Raw genomic sequence first — 27,302 nt, 5'->3', positions numbered from 1 at the left:
GGGTAGTAGCTTGCACGGGAACCCCCTTCGGAGTTGGAAGAGAAAATACCCCCCAATTCAACAGGAAAGATGGCTCTTCTTGCAGCCTCGAGTCCCTGGGGTATGCTGGCTGGAAAAGTGACTCTTCTTCTCTTGTACCTGACAAGCTTAGCTCGCGTGAACTGAACTGACTGGTGTCGAAACGAATATTGCGCGCAGCGGGCTGGGTTCATTCCGCTGGGGATTTGTCCAATTAGAGGCGAGAATCCGTCACCGCCCGAGGGGCCTTGGGAAATGGCTGGGCACAGCGCCAGTTAGGAAATGATTGTACTGTGTTATTGCATCTGTCCTTTTTTTTTAATTGTGATTCAGATATGAGTTTAGAAGCAGTTCGAACTGATAAAACAATCCCGTTCTGTTCAACGCCTCAAATGCTGGAGTTTTTTTTTCTTCCTTCCGAATCGTCACCCCATCATAATACTAACATTACCCACTAAAGTACAGTACAGCACAGGAACACCAGCAAGCTTCCTCACAAGTTGTTAACCGCCTGTGACTGGAAGTCTTGAGGATAGACTAGAATCAATCATCCGGACTCTCATCTAGATGATGCCCTTCAAGCTCTCTTGATGTCCCAGGTCACATCCTTGATGCTCACCTCCTCGCCTGCCTTCTCGTCGTAATCGTACCACTCGCCCTCGGAGAGATCGATGCTGGAGAATGTGGTAGTCGTTTCTAGTCCTTTCGCTTCCCAATCACCCTATATTCACAAGTTTCAGCATGGTCAGAGTCTGGAACAGAAAAGGATGAAAATTTCTTAAGACTTCATTTTTTACCCCTATTCTTAAGAATCGGGGCATTTTTCATTCTATGTACTCACATCAGGCTTGAACTCAGTAAACTCGAGACCGCGGCAGTCAAACTCGATGATCTTCTGTTCCTTATCTTCGGTCTGCTGATACGCATTGGGTCCTGCCGTAATGGAGGCAGAGTGTGTTTTCTATTTCCATCATGTATGGTCAGCACTCGATTCAACGCATAAAAAAGCATAAAATTTGTAATTGTAAAACCTCAATAAGATCAGGGAAGAGCTTGCAGAAGCAAACATGGCAATTGGACACTGGATAGCCATTTTCAATAGCGAGAAAATGGGAAGGAAATGGTCAGAAAAGAAATATACATACCTGACAAAGCTTGCACTTCCACACAAAGTTGGCCTCTCCACGACTACCCGGAATCTCGTGCTGCTCCTGTTCTCTCACACTCGCATGGGGGTCATGAAATTAGCCAATACTCTCCCCAATCAATCGACGTTTCTTTCTTTTTTGGCAGCTGCTTGTGACATATCACAGAGCGCTTCCCATCACGTGAAAAACAGTGAACGAAATGACTCGTCTGGATGAGCAAAACTCTTTAGGGAAATGGGAATGGACTCACATAGCGAGTAAAGCTCACACAGTTGGGATGGGTCTCCCGACAAGAGCTGCATTGGACCTTGAAGGTGTAGTAGTACGGCTCCTCAGCAGTATCTTTGGGACGGAGATCGGTGACTCTGTATTATTCCCTCAATATTTGTTCAGTTCGAAGCAAGTCAGTCAAGAGAATATAAAAATATAACAATAACAGATCAACTGGCATGACTTTCACTGTTCTGTCTGGATGGTTGTATGATACGATGCAGGAATCAAGTCCATTTGATACAGGATGGTGTCATGGTGCAATCCCCAGGAAATCTGCACTTACCCGTTCAGCTCTGCAGACAGAACGAGCGAAAACATGCTTAGCAAATAGATGCGATGTGTTGATTCTGTATGGATGTATGTCGTATTGCGTATTAGCGATCACTGGGACGCGTAACTCTTTGTTGCGGGGTTGCTTGGCTGGAATCGTCTGGACTTTTGGATGGCAATGTCACTGCCGCGGGGTTTGGAACTCACTATAATAATACTGCACAATCTCAGCGTCCAATGTTTCCACACCAGCCACCACATAAAATATCTCTGTAAGTGCCTGCATTAAAAAGAAAAAAAATATACAAGTTGACTTACGACTAATGATATTTACAGGAAAAAATACATATAGTCATTCTCATATTCCCAAAACTTTAAAATTACACACACAAAACAAACGCCTATAGATGACTTGACTGCGAGCTTTGTCCAAGCGGTTTCGTGGAAAACGCGCCAAAATATTCGTTCAGCGCATCGACTGTGCCACTGCCTTCCACCAGCTGAATAGTACAGGCAACATGGCTGTCAGGCCGCGTCACCACAACACCACCCTTCTCAGGATCGAAACCCAGTTTCTCATGCGCAGCGTATTTGGCCTGCGGTACCCGAATATCAGGGATATCATCTGCGTAAATATGGTGATGATAGTCCCTGATAATCCTCGGTAGGGTCTGCAAGTCAACGCCATTCTTCTCTGAGGCGTATATCACGCAAATCGTAAACAGCTTCGAATGAGGGTTATGGCGTTCAAAATACGATACATTCGCAATATCAGGTCTCCGATACACGGAGAGGAAGGATCGCTCTTTCTCAAGATTTGCGGCAAAGTCCTCGATCGCTTTCTTGGTCTTCGATGGAGAGCCAGCAAAGACAAAGATGCGGAACGCACCGTTAGCTGGAACCTCTTGTTCGAGATGGACAATGTTGGCGTCTGAAAGTCTAGTCACCGAAGTCGGTGTGAACGCTCGTCCCGGGTTTAATTTGACCCCAGGAATGTTGAACAACGGTGATTTGGCAGGGTGATCGGGACTCCAGTTGAAGATATTGGGCTCGTACGCGACTCCATATCCGCTGGTGAATTCGCAGGCGGACTTGAACGTCTTCACGAATTCATTTTCCTCGGAATTGGCAGTGTGTGAACTCGCAGAATCCACCTCATCTGCCGATGGAGGACGTTTTGAGAAGAGGGTGGCATATTTGGCGTCAAAATTCAAAAGGTTCTCTGCAATCTGCTTGCGTTCGCTCTCGTATGAAGTCAAAATGGATCGCTGAGCAAATCCGGACTCCACGGCATGGATTTTCCATGCTAAATTAAGGGCATCATGGAAAGCAGTGTTCATACCCTGGCCAGCTTTGGGCTTCAAATCAGTCAGAACTGACTCTGAATCGCATCGAGGCAATATACTTACGCTGTGAGTGTGGCAGGCATCGCCTCCCATGAATATCCGGTGATCCAAGGTGTACTTCTCAGCAATTCCCTGCCCAATTGGGTAGACGGAGTACCATTCGACGCGATCCCATTCGATGCTGTAGGGCCGGAGGATCTTCTTCGCAGCCTCTTGGACCTCCTCGACTGTAGCGGTTTTTCTCGGATTCCAGTCCGGATCGGTTGAGGAAGCGATTTGAACATAGAGTCGGACCATGTTCTCCTCACGCGGTATGACCATGATCGAGCCGCTGTCCGAGTGAATCGTGCATTTCGTCTGACCTTCTTGTTAGCCGATTTTGGCGACCTGTGGTGATCATAGATCTCACTCACCTTAATGTCCGGGAAATCAGTCCGCACGACTCCATCCATGACACCCCACACGAACGCGATGGGATCTTTGTAGTGAATTTTGATGCCCAGCTGCTCCCTCACAAAGCTCCTTGCGCCTTCACCGCTAAACAGGTATTTGGCTCGGACAGTCTCAATCACATTCGTGTCGAGGGATTTCAGATTCACCTCCACAGGGTAGGTTTCATCCTTGCCGTCATTTTTGAATCCTACGATCGTCCAGGGACGCTGTACCCTGGTGCCAGCCTTCTCGATTTCATCCAGAAAGATTTTTTCAATCTTTCCCTGGTGCACGAGAGTGGTGAAAGGGTACCTGGTGTCGATAAATCGGGGGCAACTGGGCCAGTTTCCTGTCCGATGAATACCCTTGCCGCCTGGCAGGGGATCCCAGAACGCCACGTCGAAGACCTTCGCGGGTTCATATGCCATCAATGCGCGCTTCAGTCCCAGGTTACGGAGGATCTCCGTAGAACGCGGCTGGATGCCATCTGCACGACCTGTCGCAGTTGGCACAGGCCGGTTATCAATGTGCTTGACCTTATAACCCCACCGGGACAGACACAGGGACAGAAGGAGTCCCACGGGGCCTGCGCCCACGATAACAATGTCGTATTTGTTGTCGGAGCTTGCCATCGAGCCGGTACGTATGTAACACGAGGGATGAGTGAAGAAGCCAGTCCGGTGAAACGGACACATAAAAAATTAGACAAGCCCAGAAAATGCGGAAGAGGTGATGAAGAAAAAGGAGGACGCTCGAGCAAGCCAGACGAAGGGGTTTCACAAACCCATTTAATAGGGATGTGTCCCCAGGACGGCGAGCTCAGCCATGAGCAAGCCAACGGATACGGAGAGCAACAACGGCAATCGTATCTTGAGAAAACGACAAACTGGAATCTCCAATTGGCGGGAACCACACCGCAGAGCCACGTTGGGAGGCCATGGCGAGAGGCTGGAGGCTGCAGTGCTATTGCTCAAACTGGGGTATGTGCGGGGATCGTGAATGCCGTACCTCATTCCGAGCCTTCTTAGCTGGAGTCCGGGGACGGCATGGCGAAATGAACCTCCACAGCGGATAGAAACTCGGCAAGTGGAGAGCTCTGCGATCCAACCCACCGATTTCGGGCTGACTCAGGCCGAAATACCAGGTACCTAGTACGGAATAGTTAAAACACTGAAGCTCTTGGTAGGTTGTACAGTGCCAAGGGAGATATGTGTATAAAGAATTCTTGGATTCTTCTATCAAGCAATACCGCCCCGAGCATAGATTCTCACAAACTATATAATTAGAATGCTATGAGACTGCCGCAGTGAGCGTATACCTACAGAAAATCAGACAGATTATACGGAGTACGTACCGACTCTCCAGGCCTAGGTTAAGATGGAATGCGCAAGCGTACCGTCCCGCTGGAGCGCACTTGCCGGCTTTCGGAACAGATCACGGCAGATTGTCACTTCCCACGCTGCACCAATCGCATCCTACGTCAATGTCAGCATCGTTCGTTAAGATGCCCCCAAATGGGGAAGTCGCGATCTGCCTCCAGCTCCAGACCAGACGTCCCAAACGAACCGACCACTCTCACCCAGACGCCAACTCAGAGCAGGAGGTTCTCTTATACCCAAAAGAGTCAACAAATTGCTCCAACAGCGCAAACAACAATGACTATTATTAGTTCAAGCACAAAAAAATCAATGCTGCTGATCAATCTGCAGGCAGGCTAATGGTAAACCAGAGTATACCACCACCGCGAGATTGACCAACATAGCAACGAATACAGCCAGCCCAAAGCACCAAGCAGGCGATGCTGCAACAGTTCTACCGTAATCCCCGAAGCAGAAGAAATAGTCGCTGAGCATCACAAACGAAGTTACCTCCAGCAGCGACTTCCTGACCTTGACTGAGTCTCAGCAATGGAGAAAGGGGCCAAAATGGGAACGAATCAACCAACGACAAGCTCGAAGAAGCTGTCGAAAGGGAAGTCGCACGGCGCCTCCAGAACGCAATCCTATCTCCAGATTGCTGTCCACGAGGGCCGAAAATGGATTGATCAATCTTCATAGCAGTGTTGACTCCAATTAGAAGAATCTAAATCTCCATCACCCTAGACTTGGACACCATCTTGTAATGTTCTCTGAAGCTGCGAGGCTAAGAGTATGTAACTGTCCATTACCAACAATTTTTTTCGGTCGAGATATGGTAATTATCATGGTGCTTGTACTGCATCCTATCATCGCCACATATAAAGGTTTGTCTCAGTAGGTAGGCTTGTGGCTGTAGCTCTCTGACACGGCCACAATTCACCGCTTGGATTCTTCCATAATACGTTTTTTTTTTGTAAAGGCGCTGGTTTCTCACGCATGTGCTCAGTGGTTTATTGTGGTGGCTGGGAGGAAGCAGAGCAAAGGTGAATGAAATAAGCGAGGGCTGCAAGATACTAGTCTTATGGACAATACCAAGGCCAATGATGCCAATGTCGATTCTCCAGAGACAAGTTGCGGTGAATGATGACTGAATCCTCGTTGTCACTTTTGTTAATCAATGGATCACCTGCCATTGTTCATATCCGTACACTGAGAAGCTAGTTCAACCTCTTTATCATCTTTTATAGATAATTCTGGACATCAAGCTGAGTTCGGACGATTCCCACAAATCCACATCACGAGTCGACTCTGACCAGGAGCAACATTTCTTGTTTACGTGGGAGAACCTTGAAAACCTCGAAAAGAAACACATCACCAAGTCCGCTTGTGTATCTCCATCTCGCTAGCGACGCGTCAAACAACATAGTGACCAAATCTCTCCATCTACAATTTTGCTAATTGTGCCTCTATTGATCTTCACCCTCGCCAACTTGACAAAATGACGGATCGATCAACTCCATTGAAGACCTGCCATTGTCGTCAACATAAAAGCCCTGTTCTCGACATCAACCGTGAGCTGCCTCCTTTACCAATCTACGCCCAACAAGACGTACATGCTTCGAACAGCATCACAATGTCTTCGATGTGGTCAGAAATACCATCCACAGACTCGGCCGTTCTATCCTCGTCCCCTACCAAGACTCAGTCGTCTTCATCCTCTGCTTCGAAGGATAGTTTCCGCCTTATGGCTCGACAGCTACTGGACTCGTTGCAACCCGCACCTCTCATGATTCGTTCTACAGAGAGAAAATACCCAGACCTCGTTGATCCATCCAAATCCGACCTTGCGAGCAATGCCTCTCAGGAAGTTCCTATCGTGCTAAGCAATGAGTAGGCATCGAAGCTTGTTAACATCGTTTGCCCTTATTACTGACTTGAGATGACAGACCGTCCCCGTACGAGAGCACCCACCATGGCAACCCGTTTCACGACGAGGAACAGGCCCTCTGGGACACGTCTCTTTCGACAGACATGGGGAGCAGCTCATTATACTCTTCTTCCCCGAGGATCTGCGACTCCCGGTCCGAGAGTGAACTACATCTCTTTCGCAAGCACATTCCACACTCCAAGTCTGAAGGTCACATTGAGGATCATGAAGGTTATGAGGGTCATAGCTGTGCTTGCCAGCGTGAGCATCGTCGCGTTCATTTCGATGTCTCCGAGCAGAGTAACGTTGTGAATTATCAGCCCCCTTCCCCTGTTCGTGGACGTCCTCGGGAGAGAGCTTCGCTGTCTAGAAACATACTGGACTATGATGACGATGATGACATCGATATCTTCCATAGAAGTCCTAAAAAGGGGTCCAGATCTCCTCATAAGAAGCTCTTTGGAGAAAACGGATGGCTCGGTCGCACTACTAACATGAAGGAGCAACCTGATGAGAAGTACCGGAAGACAGGGCTCAAAAAGATGGGAGAGAAGATCAAGCAGCAAGTTGAAGATTGGGTGGTAAGTACACCCCACAAGCGTTCTGTGCGAAAGGGTCTTCTGACGTATATTCCAGACCGGAGATGTAGTGAAAGCCCATCCGAAAGAATCTCGTCAAGAACCCCAATCGCCACCAAGGATAGTTTCGAAGCCGACGCTATGCATCTCCTTGGATCCTCCCACGCAGGCAAAATTGTACTCTGAGATCGAAGTCATGATCTGTGTCACTGCCAACAGATTTCTCCTCGACCAATTTCACAAAAACCGCATGTCCGCGGAATCGGTCAGAAAGATAACCAACTTCTGGACATCCAAGAACAGGGCCCAAGTCGCCGAATTCCAGTTCGACCAGGCTACTCAGCGAGAACTCATTCTGTACAACATTCGCACGTTTGAATTCCACGGCGAGTGTGCCATGAACCCTGTTGCCCTGAAATCGACTATGGACAACTGGAAGTCCGTCGCAAAGGAGATGAACGTGAGAACCTTTTGTTACCCTGATAGTGTCATCCGCAAGCATATGCACGACACCCACAAGATTCTCGAAATGCTGGGTGCGCCGGACACAACTCTGCGTATCTTTGAGTGCCTTCAGATGAAAGTTCTAGGAAAGATGACAGAACATCGCCGAAAGAACTCTGAAGGAAGCGATCAGAGAGACGGCCCTCAGGCACATGGTCGTGTCCGTTGAACAGCAGAATCGCAACCTTGGAAGAGATGAGTGTCAGGTTGCCGCGCCTTGTCGACACCTTCATCTTAATAGTGCACGTCATCATGTTTCTAATCTGCTGCTCTTATGCTCTTGAGCAAGCCAGGATCAACATTGGAAGATTGTCCCATTCTTGCCTTGAGCCACCTGATATACCTGTTCTTCACGAAGTTATGAACCAACCTTACGATTTTCTTACGTCGGCGTCTAAGTGATGATGCGCAGTTTTCATCGAGAGTCCATTAAAAATTGTTTGTTTGTCCTTGCTTTCTTTGCCAGCATCCCCTCTCTTCTTTGTACGGTGCTTTGCTCGTCACATGTGAGATAGCAGAGAAGCTTGTCGAATAGAAGGCAAATTATTTATGAGCACCTTTCCCTGCGATTAAATAATGGTAGAGAAGTACCTACTAAGTAGTAAGTAGATGTAAATAATGTAGGTAGGTAGATATCTTCGTATTGGTTGTTTTGGTTGGCCACCTATTCTGAACCAGTGGTCTAGGCACGTGGTGCGACGTCATCGCCTCTGCAACGGCTACGATCACAAGCCGCTTCAACAACAACAGAGTCGGGAGCTGGAGAGCTGGTATGTGGCCCTCCATGCCTCTGCTAGTGATCAATTTTATATCATCCCTTGCAGTGGCTAGACCTCTTTAGGGGCCGGGTTTCCATTTTACTCAGCTTGGGCGCTCTGCCTTACTTACGTATGAGAGCTGCTTGTCTGCCTCCGACGGCTACCTTACTAGCTAACAATACACTAGCACCCTTTGAGACAATGAACACCTCCATGGGGTCCATATATTGGACACTTATTGCAGAGCTGATATGATCACAGTTGTTTGACCATCCTGAACCCAAAATGGCGGGCCCTGTCCATACATACGGCCCGACCTGCCTTCTTTCCTCCGGGAAGGTTGACCTCGCTGCTCTGAGGTCGTCACCCACACCGCCGAAAGTCAACGCGCAGTTCTTTTACACGTCCTCTCTTCCTATTGATGATCCTTTGACTCCGCTCCCAGCTCCGTCCACGAGCTCAGCCTCCGCGCAGACGAAATCTTCGCCACAGCCTTTCTCTGCTCGGGACAATATTGCTCTGGAGGAGGCATGGAGAGCTCTGCGAGAGGCTCGAAAAGCAAGGCTTGCGCAAGAGGCAAACAAGCGGGCTGAGATATCAGGAAAGGCCACGGGAATACCTCTCCGTGAACGCGCATCCTCCGGCCGTGTACGGACATCCGGAACGTGGTCTAGTCTCCAAGGCTATGAAGAAGCCAGCAGCTCTGCAGATGTCTCTACACAGGACTATGAGCATGGATCAACTGGGCCTAGGAGAAGGGAAGGCTCACCTATTGGACGACCGTTCAAGTCTGCGAAGCGGAAGAGTAGCTCATCACCAGGAGCGGAGGGAGCATCTTCGGAAGAAGTGGAAGTCCCATGCTCTCGAGGAGAATCATCCTCCGTCGCTCATACCGGTAGCTCTCCATTTGTACGAGCTCCCATGCGGAGGTCAAGGCCACCCTCTGAATTTCGGTCAGAGGAAGATACAACCAGAAATAGTGGCCACTTTCATGAATGGGAAGGCAACCAAGAAGTTGATCTTGAGACACAGGCTCCTGATCTCACTCAGACTGCTGCAAAAGCTTCAAGGACACAAGCTGAAGCCAGTCAGTCTTCAGAAACGCTGAATGTCACGCCGCAAGAATCCGACGGAGAGTCTGAACAGTACAAAGTTCCTGTTGGTGTTTCGCGTCTTCATTTGGTAGAACTACCAAATCTCAAGGTAAAGCTTCATCCTTTTTCTCTTATTGTTTAACACATGGCAACAAGTCTGACAGAAACCTAGATGAAACCCATATATTGGAGCCCTCTTCATGATATATCGGATGTGCTTCGGGCTACCTGGTTTTACAAAAATACAATGTTACCTGTTGAGCCAGTTCTTGCCAATAAACTTGAGGAAGGATATCTTTACATGCGCCCGTGGACAGAAGCATGGCAGGATGAGTTAAATAGCTGTGTTGAAAACGGTGCCGACGCGGAGATGAAGATCGTCTACAAGCTGTGGGAGGAGGATTGGAAGGCTGTGAGCAGACCTGGGACGGCGCAAGATCTAAAGACGAAACACGATGGAGCAGATGACAGGGTGAAGGAAAACAAGAATGAGTTGACATTTGAAGACAATCTCGCTGCTAGCGGCTCTGATGAGAGTACAGAGATAAAGCCTTTTAAAAACTCTAGCGTCATCTATGTGGACGCAACAGATGCACAGATACTCCGGCCAAGTCTTCTTCCATCTGTCTCGAGAGGACGACGACCTCTCAGCGCCATTCGGAAAGGGAGGCAGATTGGTATACCCGTCGTCCGTGGCTTCAACCGGCAGATGTGGGATAAACTCCATCCACCTAAGCAGACCAATTTTGACATGAGACATTACTTGATGCGACCTCAAACACAGAATGCAAATGCCGCACGTGGGGAGCAGATATGCTATGCCTGTGCTATTGAGGAGTCGCGTCCTACCCCATCGGATCTGGTGCTGGTCATCCATGGCATTGGCCAGAAACTGTCGGAACGGGTAGAGAGCTTCCATTTCACTCATGCCATCAACGGGTTTCGGAGGTCCGTCAATATGGAACTTAACAACGAGGAAATATGGCCACATATACGGCCTGATCATGGAGGTATTATGGTGCTTCCAGTCAATTGGCGGTCCACGCTTTCCCTTGCCGACGCAGAGATCGACTCGCGGAACTCCGATGACCCTACAGCAAACCACTTTACTCTCAAAGACATCACCCCAGATTCTATTCCTGCTATACGGACCCTCATCAGTGATGTCATGCTGGATATCCCATATTATCTCTCGCATCACAAGCCAAAAATGATTAAGGCAGTTGTTAAGGAGGCGAACCGAGTATATCGATTATGGTGCAAGAATAATCCTGGATTTCACGAGAATGGGAGGGTGCACATTGTCGCCCACTCTCTTGGGAGCGCAATGGCGTTGGATATCCTCAGTCATCAACCAACTAAGTTGCCTGATATTGATTTTTCCACCACTAAGATACGCGACGATATCTTTGAATTCGACCCCAAGAATGTGTTCTTCTGCGGAAGTCCAGCTGGGTTTTTCTTACTACTGAACAAAGGTCTGACACTTCTATCACGCGTATATCTTTTTGTCACAGGAACATCAGAGCTGACTCTCACACAGCAAATCTGCTTCCGCGACGAGGGAGAGACAAGCCAGGTAGAGAAGGTGAAGATCGTCAACGAGGTGTCGCAGGAGAGGCCGATACATATGGTTGTTTAGCTCTTGACAACCTCTACAATATCATGCACACTACAGACCGTGAGATACCTCCCCTTTGTCTTATTTGAAGCTCGAGTTCGATTCTAACAATGTTATCTGTCATATAGCAATTGCCTACCGAATCAATGCAGCAGTGGACAGTGACCTAGCCGAATCTCTCAAACCAGCCGCGATCCCGACCTCGACTACTTCGTTTTTCCAATCATTCAGCAACGTCTTCCGCTGGAGTTCCTCGCACCACCACAAATCCGGCTCTCTCTCCGCGCCGCTGGTGCCCTCCCGTCCAGCCACCATCTCCAAGCTCCCATCCAACGTGGAGATGGAAACGCATGACTTCACGCGCGAAGAGATCGCCGAAAAGCGCATGTTCCTCCTCAACGACAACGGCCAGATCGACTACTACCTCTCCGGCGGTGGTGGACCCCTGAACATCCAATATCTCAACATGCTCAGCGCCCACAGCAGCTACTGGGTGCTCCCGGAATTCGTGCGCTTTGTCGTCGTGGAGATCGCGAGAAGGCCCGGCAAGGATGGGACGCTGTTAGCGCTGCGGGCGGAGAAGAAGAAGGGTTGGAAGGTGGAGAGGTGAAGAGTCTGAGATCCACCCCGAGACTGCCAGCTTATCTGCAGAATTTTCACGCAATTTCGGGCCTTCTCTTCTTTTTTAATTCATATACTCATCATACTGTTTTATCTCCACATCACGGGATATGATACTTGCATTTGGGCCTTGGAGCGTTTGATGAAGGAATCCAGAATCGCATACATACAGATGGCATGATTGATTGATTGATTTGATGTATTGCATTGCAAAGCAAATTTCGGGTCTCGGACATGTGTGTCAGGCATGGCGTTTTTTCTTTGATATGAGGCTTTTTTTGTCTTTTCGATCTTCTCCAGTCTAGAATGCAGATTCCATGCGTCATACATAGTGCATGTGCATAACAGCATACTTGGGAGTCGGGGGCGAGTTTGGTGGGTGACCATAGTATAGGATACAGACGAAAACGAAAAGAATAGAGATAAATATACTACCTGGTTACATTCGATCGATGATATATATACATGAAATTTCGTTTGTTTGCATCTTGCTATCTTTCTAGTAAAAAAAAAATTCAATTACTGCTCCTCAGCCAGAACAGGCGCCATCAACAATGCCTCCACCAACTGCCCCTTTTCGATCTCTCCCTCACCAGAAGGCAGCACCAGCAGGGCATTAGCTTTCGCCAGACTGCCTACCCTGGAACTCCGCTGTCCGACGCCACCGAGTCCCGTGCTCGTTGCGGAGAGCCGGCCGTCGGAGCGCGACGCCGTCACGATCGCGCGGTGGTATTCGGTACGTTTCGGGTCGAGGGGGATCGCGTGGGTTAAGACGGCGGAGATGAGTGGGAGGCCCAGGCCCAGGGCCGGATTGGCATGATGGGGACGGTGGTGGCTGCTGCTGCTGCCCAAGCCCATTAACTTGTGCAGAGAAGGGAGCACGAAGAGATGGAGCGTGACGAGTGCCGAGGCAGGGTTTCCTGGGAGAGCGAAGATGAGCCTCTTCTCGCGTTCCTGCTGTGCAGAGTCGTCCGATGACGCGGGCTTGAAAGGCACTGTTGCAAACGTGGTCGGTTTGCCTGGTTTCATCGATACACGGCCAAAGTGGATTGTTCCGCCGAGGGAACGCTCGATCGTTGGCTTTAGCAGGTCCAGCTCGCCCATGGAAACGCCGCCGGTGGTGATTATCACGTCTACGCCGGTGCTTCTGCCAGCAGCAGCAGTAGTAGTGCCGACACCGCGCAGTGCGTCTCGGAGGGCTCGTTCCAATTCACCTGGTGGGATGTCACGGGCAATTCCAAGATCGACGGTCTCGAAACCCCAGGATCTCAGGCACGAGATTAGAGATGGGCGGTTCGAGTCGCGGATTTGACCTCCAGAGAGAGTCCTTGGATCGTCATGCGGAACAAGCTCGTCACCGGTGCTTAGAACACCAACACATGGCTTCTTAAAGATCTTGACGGTCTTCGTCCCTGTTGATGCCAACAGACCTATCTCACCCCCGACGGCGGAGATGAGGTCCCCTTTCTGGAGGATCTTGGAGCCCAAAGCAACGTCGCTTCCTGGCTCCCGGACATTCTCACCGGGCTTGATATCTCCTGTTAAGATCTCCACCGTGGCTTCTTCAGTCCCATCAGGAGTGGACGAAGCCAGAACGGTATCTTCAACCATGACCACAGCATTGGCGTTAGGAGGGAGAGGTGCCCCTGTGGTGATCCTGGCAATCGTGCCCGGTTCGAGAGGTGGAGGCATGGACGAGGCTTGTGCATGAGAGACAGAGGCCACCGGAAATATTCCCTTGGTACTTGCTCCAGACGATGGGGACTCGGGCGCGATAACAGCATATCCATCAACGATACTGGCTCGATAGGCGGGAACAGCCTCAGCAGCGTAGACATCTTCAGCAATCACTGATCCAACAAGATCTGTGGTGACCGGGACTTCAATGACAGTTGGATTGGGCGTCTCCTCAGCTATGATCTTGAGCGCTTCGTCCACTGACAACATCGGATAGGGTGATGAGCGATATCGTCTTGTAGGTCCGGCACTGGGGTCATTAGACCGTGGTCTGTCTTCTGGAGAAGTATGTGGTTTTGGAATAGTGTGTCCATGCGCATGATTATGGCCATGGCTGTGATGATGGTGGTGATGGTGATGTTGGTGGTTTGCATTTGAGGACTTGACAGCAGATACTCCAGCCTCCGCTTCAAGCTTCTTGACCCCTCCGACATGAATTGCTCGGGAGTCCGCTCCTGCAGCTTGAATGCAAGCATGCGGTATAAGATTGATAATCGCTTCTAGGTTTTCTTTCGCACCTCTAGGTGAACCGGGCAGAGTAACAATCAACGATTTGTTCCGAACCCCTGCGACGGGGCGGGACATCATCGCAACTACAACCGTCAGTGGAGTTCAAACAGAAAGTAAAGAAGCAAGAACAGCGTTTGCTCGTACAGGGGGTAATATTCAGCGAGGCAGCAAGCATGCCATGTCTGTCGATAATCAGCTCTTGCTCCTAGTTCGAGAAAGCTAAGGATGTCTTACACAAGACCTGGTGCATGGCGATGAATCAGAGGCGACACGGCCTGATAAAAGCATGGTGTTGTCAGACTGGGACATACAAAACCGAGAAGGAATAGGTACAAGAAAGAGAGATAGAAAATCGAATATGATGCGGCGAAAGTACGACAACACTGAGAGCAGGCCGTCAAGTGCGAAGAGGGGACGGAATCTCAACGAACCTCAGGAGTATTATCCTTGATCGCAAAGCCTGTTCCACCGCTAGTTACGATCAGATTAAAATATTCCTCTCCATCTGCCCATTGGCAGATCGTCTGCTGGATATCCAGGACATTGTCTGGCACGATCCTGACAACTGGGGTTTCCCATGTATTCGATCGCTCCTCAGTGAAGACGGCAGTCAGAGCGGGGCCAGCTTTATCAGACGAGGGGTCCCGGGAAGCAGTATCGGAAACGATTAGAACTGCCGCCTTGAGCTTGGACCGTGACATTGTGTATCATTAATTAATGGCCTGAAGATTGTCGTTTATTGGGAACAAGGTACTTGACCCGTGATGCTGCCCAGGTTCGTTATCTAAATTGACTCGGTGGTCCCGCCTTGGACTTCTTATCTCCGTAGAAGCCCGAACTACGAGCTCAATATTTCCGCTTGATACTAGAACATGGAAAGAACTTATACCTCAACCCCAAAGCACATTCTAGTATTTGGTTAGAACCTCCCTTCCCAGAGTGATACTGTACATCCGCTGCGACATCTGCCAATGAGACATCATTTCATCGTTCGTGCTAATCCCGCGGATTATAACAATCACATAAAACTGATAAAAGACCATACGCCTCGTGCTATATATGCTCGTAGGAAAGGTTCGATGAATACCGTAGTCGGTACATCACATCACGCTCTCTAGGAGCTCCTCTCGATATTCCGGATCGACATTTACTCGAAATCGGCCGCCTTTCCTGCCACCAGAAGCCCGACAATCAGACCGAACAGACCAAGGACGGAGCTGAAGATCTCTATAACCAGAATCCTGACGAAACTGTTGTGCCTACGTCAGCAAGGCTCCTAAAAGAGCGCACGGTGTGGGAAACAGACAGGCTGGGGTCTGCAGCATCAGCTAAAGCAGCACCACTTCCGTTGATGCCGACAGAAATGCCGCAAATCAAGTTACAAAATCCCACCGTGATGCCTCCCCAAAAGAGCGCATAGCCGGTGTAGAAGTTGCTGCCCGAATAGATGGTGTCGCCTTCCACCATGTTGAGTTTCGAAGAGAACACGATAGCCATAATCACACCGTAGATCGCGACGACTTCACAGAAGATGATCGAGATCAGGTTCTTCGTTCGTATCCTTGGAGCTTTGACACCTCCACCCACGATGGATGAACCGGTCAGGAAGATACCCCTATGAACATCAGAGGGGGAATGTTAGCACCTGGAGTCATGATCCCAGTTGAAATCGGCCCGTTCATCTCGTACCAAGCTGCTCCAACGACAGAAAGCCCTATACACATCGCAATACCGATGTTCGCCCACGTATATGGAGAAACGGCCTCTAGAAATTGTCCGACCTAAGATCTACTATCAGAACCAAGTTCGCAACCCACAAATAACCGGGACCCGTACATTGAACGCTTCTCCCTCGCCATGGAAGAGCATGTCTAGAAGAACAAGTCAGCTACCGAGCTCATTGTGGTTGGCAAGGAGGCAGTTCTCACAAGCACCCACGACAGTGAGCGCCACGGTCGCAGCGCCAGCGGGATAAGAGAGCCCCATGGCTGTCTCAGATCCCGCATCAATGGGCTTCCAGATGATGGAAAATAGACGAGCAGGCCCTCCAGAACCAGGGAGCGCAAATGGCAGTGATAACCTGGTCAACAGGCAGCGAGTGCTTGCTTGCTGGTCTCGGCACGGAACAACAACGGAGCCCCAACGGGCACATGCCGGGCGGTGAGGGGCGGCGAAACCAACTAAGAGAGGGACCCGCCAGGCTCAGCTGGCAAGCAATCAACGACCTAAACTGGATCCATGGATGGAGCACCTCGTCTGTTAGCTACTTGCCTATATCCATTGATTTCAATCTCCCCCAGCATCGCCGTCCTGGCGCCCCTTGAGCTTTCACGAAGGATACGATTCTTACTTGCATGACCTCGGCTCTTCGCCTTTGTCCTATGTTATAGTGTTCCAGCCTGTGGATTTCTCTGTCGCCGTCATTCCTTTCTTCCCCTGAGTCGTTCCCATACCAGCATCCGTCACCATGGCCTCCCAGTCCGCTGTGGGGTCGTATTCGAACCCGTTGAAGAAGTTCAAGTACGTTTCAGACTGGTGTTTTACTGCAGGAGAATCTTCGATCGGAGTTGATACTAATGCTGTTAATGCGCTCGCAGATTGGTCTTCCTTGGAGAACAGAGTGGTATGTACATACATCTCCGACGCCGGTCGTCTTCACCAGACACACGACGATTTTGACCTCGCCACAGTTGGAAAGACTTCCCTAATTACACGTTTTATGTATGATTCGTTCGACAACACGTATCAGGCAACAATTGGAATCGACTTCCTGTCGAAAGTATGCGAATCATTGAGCAATCTTCCCCCTTCTTCGTATCCATCCGAAACGACCCGAGTGAACACGTTATTCTGACTCTCGCTATCATGATTGCAGACCATGTACCTCGAGGATAGAACGGTCCGGCTGCAGCTGTGGGACACAGCTGGTCAAGAACGGTTCCGATCCCTCATCCCTTCATACATCCGTGACTCCAGCGTCGCCGTCGTTGTCTATGACATCTCGAACGCGAAGTCCTTCCAGAACACACGCAAATGGGTGGATGATGTACGAGGAGAACGGGGCAACGATGTGATAATCGTCCTCGTGGGCAATAAGACGGACCTGAACGATAAGCGAGAGGTCACAACGGCACAGGGTGAGGAGGAGGCCAAGAAAAATGGCCTGATGTTCATTGAAACCAGTGCGAAAGCTGGGCACAATGTGAAACAGTTGTTTAGACGGATAGCGCAAGCGCTGCCTGGCATGGAGGGTGAGGCCAACAAGGGGGAGAGTCAAAGTATGTTTCCCTTCCTTTTGGAATATGTGTAGGTTGACTGACTCCGAATCCCATCTGAATAGTGATCGATGTCAATATCACTCCGACCCAGCCGACCCCCAATGACGGATGTGCCTGCTGAACGCACACGATCGTGCCAGGCGCTTGTCTTCGTATCTTTCACTGTCTATAATCTACGCCGTTTCTTCGCTGCGTTTCATTCTGGACATGTATATGTTTTTCTTTTCTTTTCTTTTTCCCAACCTTTTTTTTTCTTTTTGAATTCGGTATACCTAGACAGTACTTCATTTCCTCGTGCTTTACTGCTCAATGTCTACGACAATCATATTGTGCCTCTAACAAAGAGGGAACTAGGGCGTTCGTATGCTGTTTATGGTTTTGGATATGTTTTGTCGAGGCATCACCTATCTCCTTCCATGATCCCGATCAACAAGCAGACTGTTTGCGACAGAAAACAAGTCAGCAAGCTTTGCATGGCAGGGAAGCATAATTTGTTAATGTTACTGTTTCTCTAGAGTATTCGTGCTTTGCCCGATAGGTTTGATACCGGAATATGTCTCCTTGCGCCATTTAAGAGAATCGATCAATGTCAAGTTATTGGTCAGTAAACATCTACCTTAGTACTCCAGCAAGAAATTAGATGGCACTCAGAGGACTTTGCTTTGGGTGGTTCTTTTATAGAGTGTATTTGTTGTCAATACTCGATTCAAGTGGTCGATGAGCAGAGAGGTTGTATACTATGCCCAAAGTGGACATTGGCAGTGGAAGAGATACTTTCAGACAACCAATCATATCTCGGAGCCAGGAGGGAGTTTCACTGAATTTGCCAGACTACGTATATATAAACAGGGATTTTTGTAGAATTTCAATTAGTTCGTTGTGCTGCTTCTTGTGCTCTCCCAATTCACTCTAAAAATTCCTCCTAAGTTCAATCCCAAACAGAACATAATAATATCGGCTGGGAAGCCTTTGAATAATGCAGCTGACTCAAAAGTTATGCGGATCAAGTCATCTGATCAAAAGCTAAACTCATTTAGAATTGCATCATCGCCACATAGAGTAGCGGATCGCGCCTACAACCATTCTATCAAGATTGAAGAGACTGTATTACCCCGGACTAACACAGCACTCTCTTTCTTTCTTCATATGGAGTTACAGTATCTATTTTTTTTTCTTTTGTCATTGCCAGAGGCCAGGGGTTGTATGGAACGTGAGATGCTGCCTATTCGGCTGGTGACGACGTCATCCGAGCCCCTAGCGGCCGGGAACTCCGGGTAGGGATTGATGGCGGGTTTTAGGGCGGACCCAAGTGAACAGGAATAGCCCAACTCTTCAACTCCGTTTCAGTCACCTAACAACCGGCCACGCATTTCATTCTCTTGACCTTTTCTTTTTCCCTCCCCAACAGTTGGATACACAAGTCTCTCTCTCTTTTCTTCCGTATTTTTTTTCGACACCTCATATTTCCTTCGTATTGCGTGTGGTCGGTGTTCCACACGGCAACAGGATGGGGTGCCGGTTTTTCCGCATCCCGCGGCCACAGGTGTGTTGAATCCTGCTCGTCCTTCACCACGAAGGATTCCTGCTTCCAGTCTATTCATCTACTGACGAGAATCATGACTGTGCAGAGTTTTCTCTGCGTGATGAGTCTGCAGACAGGGGCTTCTCTCATCACACTGTCGTTACTCCTCAACAAAATTAGCGGACTGTACGGGTTGCTTGCTTTGTTGACTGGCTACCATTTGTCCCCAGTTCAGCTGTCTATGTACCTCTACTCGCTCGTTGCCCTTGGTCTTGCGGTGTTCCTCTTTCCACATATCCGAAAGCAATCGCCATTGCAGTGTTTGGCTCTCGCTTGGTTCTACCTCCTTGATACCGTCATTAATGCCGCCTACACGGCTGCGTTTGGGGTAACATGGTTCCTTGTCGTCTCACAGCACTATCACAATGCGCCCACCTCCGGATTCGGCTCCGATACCATTGGCGAGACTGCGGGGTTTACCAGTCCCAAGTTCAATGTATCTTCTGTGCAGTTCTCTGGAAATGTCCTCTCTCCTGGGCAAGATGCAGTCGCTGTTCATCCGGCCAGTGCCCCCGCCGGAAGCTCCGGCGGAAGCGCTGATGGAACACCCACCGTAGGACATGGTGTTACGCAGCCAGAGAGCTTTGAAAGTATTGTTATGATCGCGGCTCTGTGGGCCGTCCGGGTGTATTTCGTTCTAGTCATGTTTGCATTCGCCAGGCAATCTCTACACCAACAACTGTTGAATGCTTCACAACCACGTTATAATCAGCTGCCCACCCACAGCCGAAACGCATCCATCGCTAGTGCTGCTGATATCGACCGAGATCCATTCCTCCCCCACACCCCTGAAGGCCAGGGATGGCAGGGGGCACTTGGTCGAGCCATGATCAGTGTTTTCCGTGATTACTGGCTCAGTCCAGATTCGGCGGAGGAGCAAGATGCCAGTTGGATGAACGGATTCGGTCGGAAATTCCACAAGCGAAACAATTTATCCCTCTCTGGGCTAGCTGAGAGGGAAAGGCGACGCCGGTCCGGCACTGGTCCTCCGAAGCCTTCCCAGGCGACTCTTCAAGCCGCTTCATTGCAGCAGCCAGCCTACGGTCAAGAGCCCGGGATGAATGTGAAACTCCAGGACTTGAGCGAGGGCAGATGATTCCGCTACAGCCAGCAGACAAAACTCCTAGTCATCGCGCGTTTCTTTCCATGCTGTTGCATGGCAATGCGCCCCAAAACTTTTCTTTGGCCCTTTTTCTTTTGCCGACCATGATCTATTACTCCCACATCTCCTCGCGAGCCGAGGATGCGGGAGCATGTCGTGCGTTGAACGCATGATACCAATACAGCTATTTAGGATGGACTGAGTGGTCATGAATCATTCTACTCCAGCTATGATGTCTCATGTTCTTGTCTTTTTTTTCCAGCGACTTATCCATCATTTTTGACATCTATTGCATCGTTGTGGTGTGAAACTGGCTCGGTTACAGGCGCTTATATGCCATCTCATCTGTTTCTAGATTGAGCAGCCACTTTTCATCATATGCCGGATTTAAGCTCCTGGGATGACTGCTGCCGCGATCGTCATTCAGGGCAGTAACTCGACTAATTTGAGGTCTTGAAGCGGCGTGAGACTGTATGTATAGCGTGCTGGGCTCTCTCGGACTAGTTGGCGTTACGGGTGATCGTTATTGGATGTTCTGCAGATTGTGATATATCTATATTTTCGTATCTATATCGAAAATCCTATGTCCCATTGGTTATGGTGGGCTCAATGATAAATATCATCAGCATATAAGTGACAATCTTCTTGGCATTTTTCTTGTCGAGCCTATCTTTTCACAAGGGTGTTCTCCCTTTCTGTAAGAAGTGGCATACTGCTGTAGCCTGTGAGGTGTTGACACTTAACGGGTGTTGGGGGACATGGGTTAGAAAATTTACCCCCGCATCGACCCCAACTAGTGGCGTGATTCCTTGTCTCGACCGAGAGTGAGAATACTAATGCGAGTCATCCACGCCCCAAAGGTTTTCTCGACCGAGCAACACTGTGTCGTGCGGAGAAAACAGTCACCGTATCACGTAGTAGTTATTGGGTGCCGATGATGCAAAACAATGTCACAAATCATCTATATATCTGGAACGTTTTTTTTAACAGTTACATAGACATTTCCAATTAAATATCTTCTTTCAATTGTAAGGAATCTCTTCGCTACTCTACCAACAAGAGAAAGAAAAAAAGGCCCTGATGCTTGAATTAGAGTCCGACCAGGCTCCGATCTCGTCATGGGACCCCGCATGATATCCAGGAACGGTATGTTTGCGAACTCCGGGATTTGGTGTTTGCATCGATGTCGTGATCAGCAGCCAATCAAAATCGAGGTGATCTAACCCGATCACAGCCCGAGAGAGCGCGTTGATTCCATCGCAAAGGATATTTTTTTCTCTGTCCCCTCGACTCAGCAGACATAATGGACTAAATTAAGTGTCCCTGAAAAGTAATAATATCTCTGTCAAGTTCTTTTCTTCTTCCTCAACATCGTCGTTGTGTCGCTGCTCCTCCTTGTCACAACGCATCTAATTTGAATTCCATGCGGTGGACCTTGATTTGCTAGATATAGTTCCACCCCTCTTACGCTGCGGTTTGAGAAGCGCTGTCTGCGTCCGTCAACATGGGGTCCATTAGAACTGCTGGTGAAGCGGGTGAGTTTTGAGTCTCTTTTATAATGTTTTTTTTTGTTGATTAATTATTTGTTTGTATTTGACTATTCATGTTGGTCGCATGGGTTAAGGCATTGGCGGGTCAAGTTGGCTGACAACGACGATTAAATGAATAGTGGCAAGGATCGCATATCTTGCCAGCGATGTTGTTCTTTCTGTACAACCGTCTCTACAGACGGAATCTCAGTTCTCTAAGACTCTCAAGGATCTAAAGGAGCGCAATGCCAGCAGCGTTGTGTCGAAGAGCACGCCGGAGGTAAGGGCTCCTTTGAATTATGTTCTGATCTACTTCAGTTGCTAATCACCACACTAGGTGCGCGCAGTCAGATACAATGAAGATCCTCTTCTGTCTGCCTTTCACCCTTTACAGTCAGGCAAGACTGTGTCTGTGACGACTCCTTCTTCTGTCCTCCTCAATTCCATTCCACACCTTTACCGTCTGGCAAACTACCCCATTGTGATCCACGTCGCCATTGAGGCATCGCCCTTCCCGGACTTCTCCGTCATCAGCTCGATACGCCAATGTGGCTTTGCGTTCCTGCACTCCGAGACGCTGCAGGAAGCGCAAGATATCGCCCTGACCGCCCATGCTCTGGCGCTCAAATCAGGAAAGGGTGTCATCCATTTCTTCGACCCGGCGAATTCGGCGGATGACGATGCGATTCCTGTGGAGGATGTCGAAGTCGTCAAGAAGGTACTCGATCTGGATGGCGCCAGAGCTTCACATACTTCCGGTGCTGAGGAGCCGACTCTCTATGCTGATTCCGGGCGGCTTGCGGTGGTGCCTGAAAACGGGCTACAGAAATACCCAGATGGGGAGCCGGCTGCCACAGTTTCTTCCCCGTCCAAGGCTCCTTCGACTACCAGTCAGGATAACTCGTCTGTTGGCTCTTCCAGAAGGGACAGCAGTACTGACAGTCATTCTGTCAGCTCTTCGGCCACGTCTGTTGACGGTGCTGGTGTCCGTCCTGTTAACGCAGCGGACATATTCGACTGGACATCGCAGATCTGGGCCGTCCTTTCTAAGACCGTTGGAAGAACTTACCGGGCCATTGAGTATACCGGACCCGAGAATGCGAAGGTCGCGATCTTCATCTTCGGCTCCACCGGAGTTTTCGTTGATGCCCTGGAGAAGGACAAAGCTAAGACCGATCTTGCGAATGTGGGTATCATCACCGCACGTCTGTACCGTCCGTGGGTTGGAGGCCAGCTTTCGAGCCTGATCCCGAAATCTATTGAGAAAATTGCGGTTGTGGAGCAAGTTCGAAAGACTACGAAGTGGGGTCCCTCCTTTTTGGATCTTCTCTCGAGTTTGACATCGTCGCCTGGTCAAACTCAACCACCGCGTCTTGTCGCATACCGGCTTGGATACGTTGAGCCGTCTACGGCTGTTCAAGCGCTGCGTGGCATTCTCTACAACCTCGACTCTCCGTCTCCCATCCAGAACCTCGAGATTGGCAAGCACACGGAGCCCGCTCCTCAGCAAAGTCTCGAACAGCCCAACATCGAAAACGCCTACATTAAGATTCTCAATCAGCTGTTTGGCAACCGGTTGTACGTGGCCAATCAACTGGGCTCGAACAATGCTGGTATTTCTGCCACGATCGCTGCCAGCCCTGAGTACGGATTTGGTTCATTGATTGCCCGAACGGAACGCCGTGAGCGATTCATCGCTGAGGTTGAGGAGGCGGCCAAATCTAACAGCTTTGCTACTGATACCCCAAAGAAATGGTTGTCTCGGTGGGCTTTAAGCGCCCGAGATACGGCCAAAGCCAACAGCCTTGCTCCAGATGTCATTGCTCGTTTGACCTTGGATGGGTCGAAAGTGGCCAAACAACTTCTGGAAGCGAAACGGTTCTTTTACAAAGAATCACAGTGGCTTATCGGCTCTGATGCATGGGCCTATGACCTCGGCAACTCCGGTGTTCACCACGTCCTCGCGTCGGGAGCGAATGTCAACATGCTCATCATTGATTCGCAACCCTACTCAGAGCATGCCGCTGCCGATCCTTCGCGGAGGAAGAAGGACATTGGCCTGTATGCTATGAACTTTGGGAATGCCTATGTGGCTTCTGTGGCTGTTTATGGTTCCTATACGCAGGTGCTGCAGGCTATGGCTGAGGCGGATCAATTCGAGGGTCCCTCAGTTATTGTGGCCTACCTGCCCTACAACAAGGAGAACGACTCCGCTTTGACCGTCCTTCAGGAGACGAAGAAGGCTGTGGATCTCGGCTACTGGCCGTTGTACCGATGGCACCCAGGCAAGGACGAAAACAGCGAGCCGAAATTCTCTCTCGACTCGGAACGCATCAGACGGGAGCTTGAGGAGTTCCTCCGCAGAGACAACCAGCTGACGCAGCTCATGAAACGCCATCCCAAATTCGCTTCTAATCTTTCGGGGTCCTATGGCACCGAAGTCCGAGCTCTTCAGAAGCGCAAAGCCAAGGAGTCATACGAGAAGCTGCTGGAAGGGCTTTTCGGGGCTCCCCTGACCATTCTCTATGCGTCTGACAACGGCAACGCCCAGAACCTCGCCAAACGCTTGGGCAACCGCGGTCGTGCGAGAGGTCTGAAGACCATGGTCATGGCCATGGATGACTACCCAATTGAAGATCTCGCCACAGAGGAAAATGTGGTTTTCATTACTAGCACTGCAGGTCAGGGAGAATTCCCTCAGAATGGCCGCGCATTCTGGGAGGTAGTGAGAACCTCTGGTGATCTCGATCTATCCTCCATTAAGTACTCCGTTTTCGGTTTAGGTGATAGCCACTACTGGCCTCGAAAGGAGGATAAGATCTACTACAACAAGCCGGCCAAAGACCTGGACGCCAGGATTTCATTCCTCGGTGGTCGTAAGCTTACGGATATTGGTCTTGGAGATGACCAAGATCCAGATGCTTACCAGACGGGTTACAACGAATGGGAGCCCCGTCTTTGGCAGGCTCTCGGCGTCGACAAAGTCGAAGGCGTGCCGGAGGAACCTCCGCCATTGACAAATGAGGACATCAAGCTTCAGTCCAACTATCTCCGAGGAACTATCGCGGAAGGCCTTCGGGACGAAAGCACTGGCGCCATCTCTGCTAGCGACCAACAACTGACCAAGTTCCACGGCACCTACATGCAAGATGACCGTGACGTTCGGGAGGAGCGCAAGGCTCAAGGTCTGGAGCCAGCTTATTCATTCATGATCCGTTGCCGTCTCCCCGGAGGTGTTGCGACGCCGTCACAGTGGTTGCAGATGGATGCCATCAGCAGCGCGTACGGTAATGAAACGATGAAGCTTACGACGAGACAGACATTCCAGTTCCATGGAGTCGTCAAGGGCAAACTTCGTCCGGCCATGCGCGCGATCAACAAGGCCTTGTTGACCACGCTCGCAGCCTGCGGTGACGTCAACCGTAATGTCATGTGCAGTCCTCTTCCCGAGCTGTCCGACCTCCATCGTGAGGTGCATGCTGTCTCGAAGAGGATCAGCGATCACCTCCTTCCATCCACCACGGCCTATCACGAAATATGGCTGAAGGACGACGATGACAACAAGGTCCAAGTTGCGGGTGACGCAGTCCAGGATCATGAGCCTCTTTACGGGCCGACCTATCTTCCCCGGAAGTTCAAGATCACCATTGCCGTACCCCCTCACAACGATACTGATGTCTACGCTCACGATATTGGCCTCATCGCCATCAAGGGAGCTGATGGACATCTGGAAGGTTTCAATGTTCTGGTCGGTGGCGGTATGGGTATGACACACAACAACAAGAAGACCTATCCTCGAACTGGGTCCATGCTCGGCTTCGTGCCCGCCGACCAGACTCACATTGTGTGTGAGAAAATCATGATTGTGCAACGTGACCACGGTGACCGGAAGAACCGTAAGCATGCCCGTCTAAAGTACACTATCGACGATATGGGCTTGGATGTGTTCAAGGCCAAGGTGGAGGACCTTCTTCCGGAAGGACTGCGCTTCGCGGAGCCTCGTCCCTTCAAGTTTGTCTCCAACATCGACACGTTCGGTTGGCAGAAGGATGAAAAGGGTTTGAACCACTTCACGTTCTTCATCGAGAACGGACGTGTGGAAGATACCGCCGATTTCCCCATGCGAACTGGACTGCGGGAGATTGCCAAACTTGGCAAGGGAGAGTTCCGTCTGACGCCCAACCAGCACTTGATCCTTTCGAATATCGAGGACGCTGATCTTCCTACTGTCAAGGCCTTGATGGCCAAGTATAAGCTGGACAACACTTCCTTCACCGGTCTTCGCCTGTCCTCGTCGGCATGTGTGGCATTCCCTACTTGCGGTCTTGCCATGGCTGAATCTGAGCGGTACTTGCCGGTTCTCATCTCGAAACTTGAATCAACACTTGAGGAGAACGGTCTGGCCAAGGACAGTATCGTTATGAGGATGACCGGTTGCCCGAACGGATGTGCGCGACCCTGGCTCGCCGAAGTCGCGTTTGTCGGCAAGGCATACGGTGCTTACAACATGTACTTGGGTGGTGGCTATCACGGGCAGCGTCTCAACAAACTCTACCGGTCGTCGATCAAGGAGGATGAGATCATCGAGATCATGAAGGGTCTCCTCAAGCGGTATGCGCTTGAGCGCAAGACCGACGGTGAGACACCCGAGAGGTTTGGTGACTGGTGCATTCGCGCCGGTATCATCAAGGAGACGACGGAGGGAAAGAACTTCCACGAAGGGGTACGTTTGAGCATTTGTTTCTCTCAGTCATTTTCGCATGTCTAACGATTCTTCTAACGATTCTTTCTTCTAGGTCGCCGAGGAAGATGAGTAAATTACGACGTGCAGCATTATTACAAAAGTCGAAAAAAAAAGCAATGCGACCATTGATTGACTGATCTGTTGTCATATTCATGTAGACTGCGAATGTACATGTTTTTTGTATGAAAGGACCCCTTGTCTTGTATTGAAATAGAGCTTAGTTAGCCCTTCCACCGAATGATTTTGTATGTACATACATACGTGATTTTTAGGTATATATGAGATGCAGAATTACATACTACATGCCCAAGGAATACAGGTAGGGAGCCCGACTGGAAAGCAGATAATAAATATTGCCTAATATATACAAGAAATATGGTAAAGAGAATATTATAAGGAATGTGAGCAGGAAACCCACCTTGGAAGTAGATGATAAAAACTACTTTAATATAATACCTTAGGTAGGCCTGGGCAGTCGAGCGAAGCGAGACCTGTAAGGCTTGTAGTTAGTGTTTAAAAAGTGGTTTAGTTTGATGTGTGGCGACCGTCTTATCGATAAGCTCTCCGAAAAAAAGCAGTTCGGATCGCCGAGACTTGTCTCTCATTCACCTGTCATCCCCGCACAAGTCAGTGAATGCGGCAGTCAATCCCAATTCACCGGGATTATATGCCAATAAAATAGGCTGTCGCATTTTCTCCACCCCTCTGCTTGTGTACTTGACTGCTATGCAGTCCTGACGTTTGAAGTTTTTCTTTCTCCCTCCGGAGCGCACCGCGAAAAGCTTCAAGTCTTCGTCGCCTCGGACTTCCAATTCCCGATCGTCCTGGCTCTGATTGCAGCTTGCTTGAAGATACTCAATCAATCGACAATT

General features: G+C 49.7%; 9 protein-coding genes across 9 annotated transcripts; 5 read left to right on the top strand and 4 right to left on the bottom strand.

Annotated features, from left to right (window-relative positions):
- Positions 1-595: 595 nt before the first annotated feature.
- Positions 596-1,757, bottom strand: VTN77DRAFT_8208 (uncharacterized protein; the record flags this gene model as incomplete). The annotated part of the gene is made up of 5 exons (XM_069424681.1): positions 596-739; positions 860-979; positions 1,164-1,229; positions 1,417-1,531; positions 1,723-1,757. 5 exons carry the CDS (start codon positions 1,755-1,757, stop codon positions 596-598), a joined length of 480 nt encoding a protein of 159 aa, XP_069280970.1.
- A 353-nt stretch (positions 1,758-2,110) lies between these two features.
- On the bottom strand, positions 2,111-4,119 carry VTN77DRAFT_8207 (uncharacterized protein; the record flags this gene model as incomplete). Its single annotated transcript, XM_069424680.1, has 3 exons — positions 2,111-3,067; positions 3,119-3,412; positions 3,469-4,119. 3 exons carry the CDS (start codon positions 4,117-4,119, stop codon positions 2,111-2,113), a joined length of 1,902 nt encoding a protein of 633 aa, XP_069280969.1.
- Positions 4,120-6,478: 2,359 nt separating this feature from the next.
- VTN77DRAFT_8206 (uncharacterized protein) lies at positions 6,479-8,023 on the top strand (the record flags this gene model as incomplete). Its single annotated transcript, XM_069424679.1, has 3 exons — positions 6,479-6,735; positions 6,792-7,353; positions 7,409-8,023. The coding sequence occupies 3 exons, from the start codon at positions 6,479-6,481 to the stop codon at positions 8,021-8,023; spliced, it is 1,434 nt and encodes a 477-aa protein (XP_069280968.1).
- Positions 8,024-8,897: 874 nt separating this feature from the next.
- VTN77DRAFT_8205 (uncharacterized protein) lies at positions 8,898-11,937 on the top strand (the record flags this gene model as incomplete). Its single annotated transcript, XM_069424678.1, has 4 exons — positions 8,898-9,815; positions 9,879-11,184; positions 11,250-11,387; positions 11,456-11,937. The coding sequence occupies 4 exons, from the start codon at positions 8,898-8,900 to the stop codon at positions 11,935-11,937; spliced, it is 2,844 nt and encodes a 947-aa protein (XP_069280967.1).
- Positions 11,938-12,467: 530 nt separating this feature from the next.
- VTN77DRAFT_8204 (uncharacterized protein) lies at positions 12,468-14,896 on the bottom strand (the record flags this gene model as incomplete). The annotated part of the gene is made up of 4 exons (XM_069424677.1): positions 12,468-14,278; positions 14,340-14,377; positions 14,430-14,470; positions 14,627-14,896. The coding sequence occupies 4 exons, from the start codon at positions 14,894-14,896 to the stop codon at positions 12,468-12,470; spliced, it is 2,160 nt and encodes a 719-aa protein (XP_069280966.1).
- Positions 14,897-15,342: 446 nt separating this feature from the next.
- VTN77DRAFT_8203 (uncharacterized protein) lies at positions 15,343-16,181 on the bottom strand (the record flags this gene model as incomplete). The annotated part of the gene is made up of 5 exons (XM_069424676.1): positions 15,343-15,445; positions 15,502-15,810; positions 15,885-15,976; positions 16,032-16,066; positions 16,124-16,181. The coding sequence occupies 5 exons, from the start codon at positions 16,179-16,181 to the stop codon at positions 15,343-15,345; spliced, it is 597 nt and encodes a 198-aa protein (XP_069280965.1).
- A 481-nt stretch (positions 16,182-16,662) lies between these two features.
- Positions 16,663-17,594, top strand: VTN77DRAFT_8202 (uncharacterized protein; the record flags this gene model as incomplete). Its single annotated transcript, XM_069424675.1, has 5 exons — positions 16,663-16,715; positions 16,793-16,818; positions 16,886-16,974; positions 17,071-17,473; positions 17,536-17,594. The coding sequence occupies 5 exons, from the start codon at positions 16,663-16,665 to the stop codon at positions 17,592-17,594; spliced, it is 630 nt and encodes a 209-aa protein (XP_069280964.1).
- A 1,386-nt stretch (positions 17,595-18,980) lies between these two features.
- Positions 18,981-20,151, top strand: VTN77DRAFT_8201 (uncharacterized protein; the record flags this gene model as incomplete). The annotated part of the gene is made up of 2 exons (XM_069424674.1): positions 18,981-19,016; positions 19,102-20,151. 2 exons carry the CDS (start codon positions 18,981-18,983, stop codon positions 20,149-20,151), a joined length of 1,086 nt encoding a protein of 361 aa, XP_069280963.1.
- Positions 20,152-21,661: 1,510 nt separating this feature from the next.
- VTN77DRAFT_8200 (uncharacterized protein) lies at positions 21,662-26,503 on the top strand (the record flags this gene model as incomplete). Its single annotated transcript, XM_069424673.1, has 4 exons — positions 21,662-21,692; positions 21,827-21,966; positions 22,024-26,409; positions 26,483-26,503. 4 exons carry the CDS (start codon positions 21,662-21,664, stop codon positions 26,501-26,503), a joined length of 4,578 nt encoding a protein of 1,525 aa, XP_069280962.1.
- Positions 26,504-27,302: the final 799 nt, after the last annotated feature.

The sequence above is a fragment of the Rasamsonia byssochlamydoides genome, assembly GCF_041956645.1.
Source record: "Rasamsonia byssochlamydoides strain NRRL 3658 unplaced genomic scaffold VTN77scaffold_7, whole genome shotgun sequence".
NCBI classification, from domain to species: domain Eukaryota; kingdom Fungi; phylum Ascomycota; class Eurotiomycetes; order Eurotiales; family Trichocomaceae; genus Rasamsonia; species Rasamsonia byssochlamydoides.
This window is presented reverse-complemented; position numbering and strand designations above follow the sequence as displayed.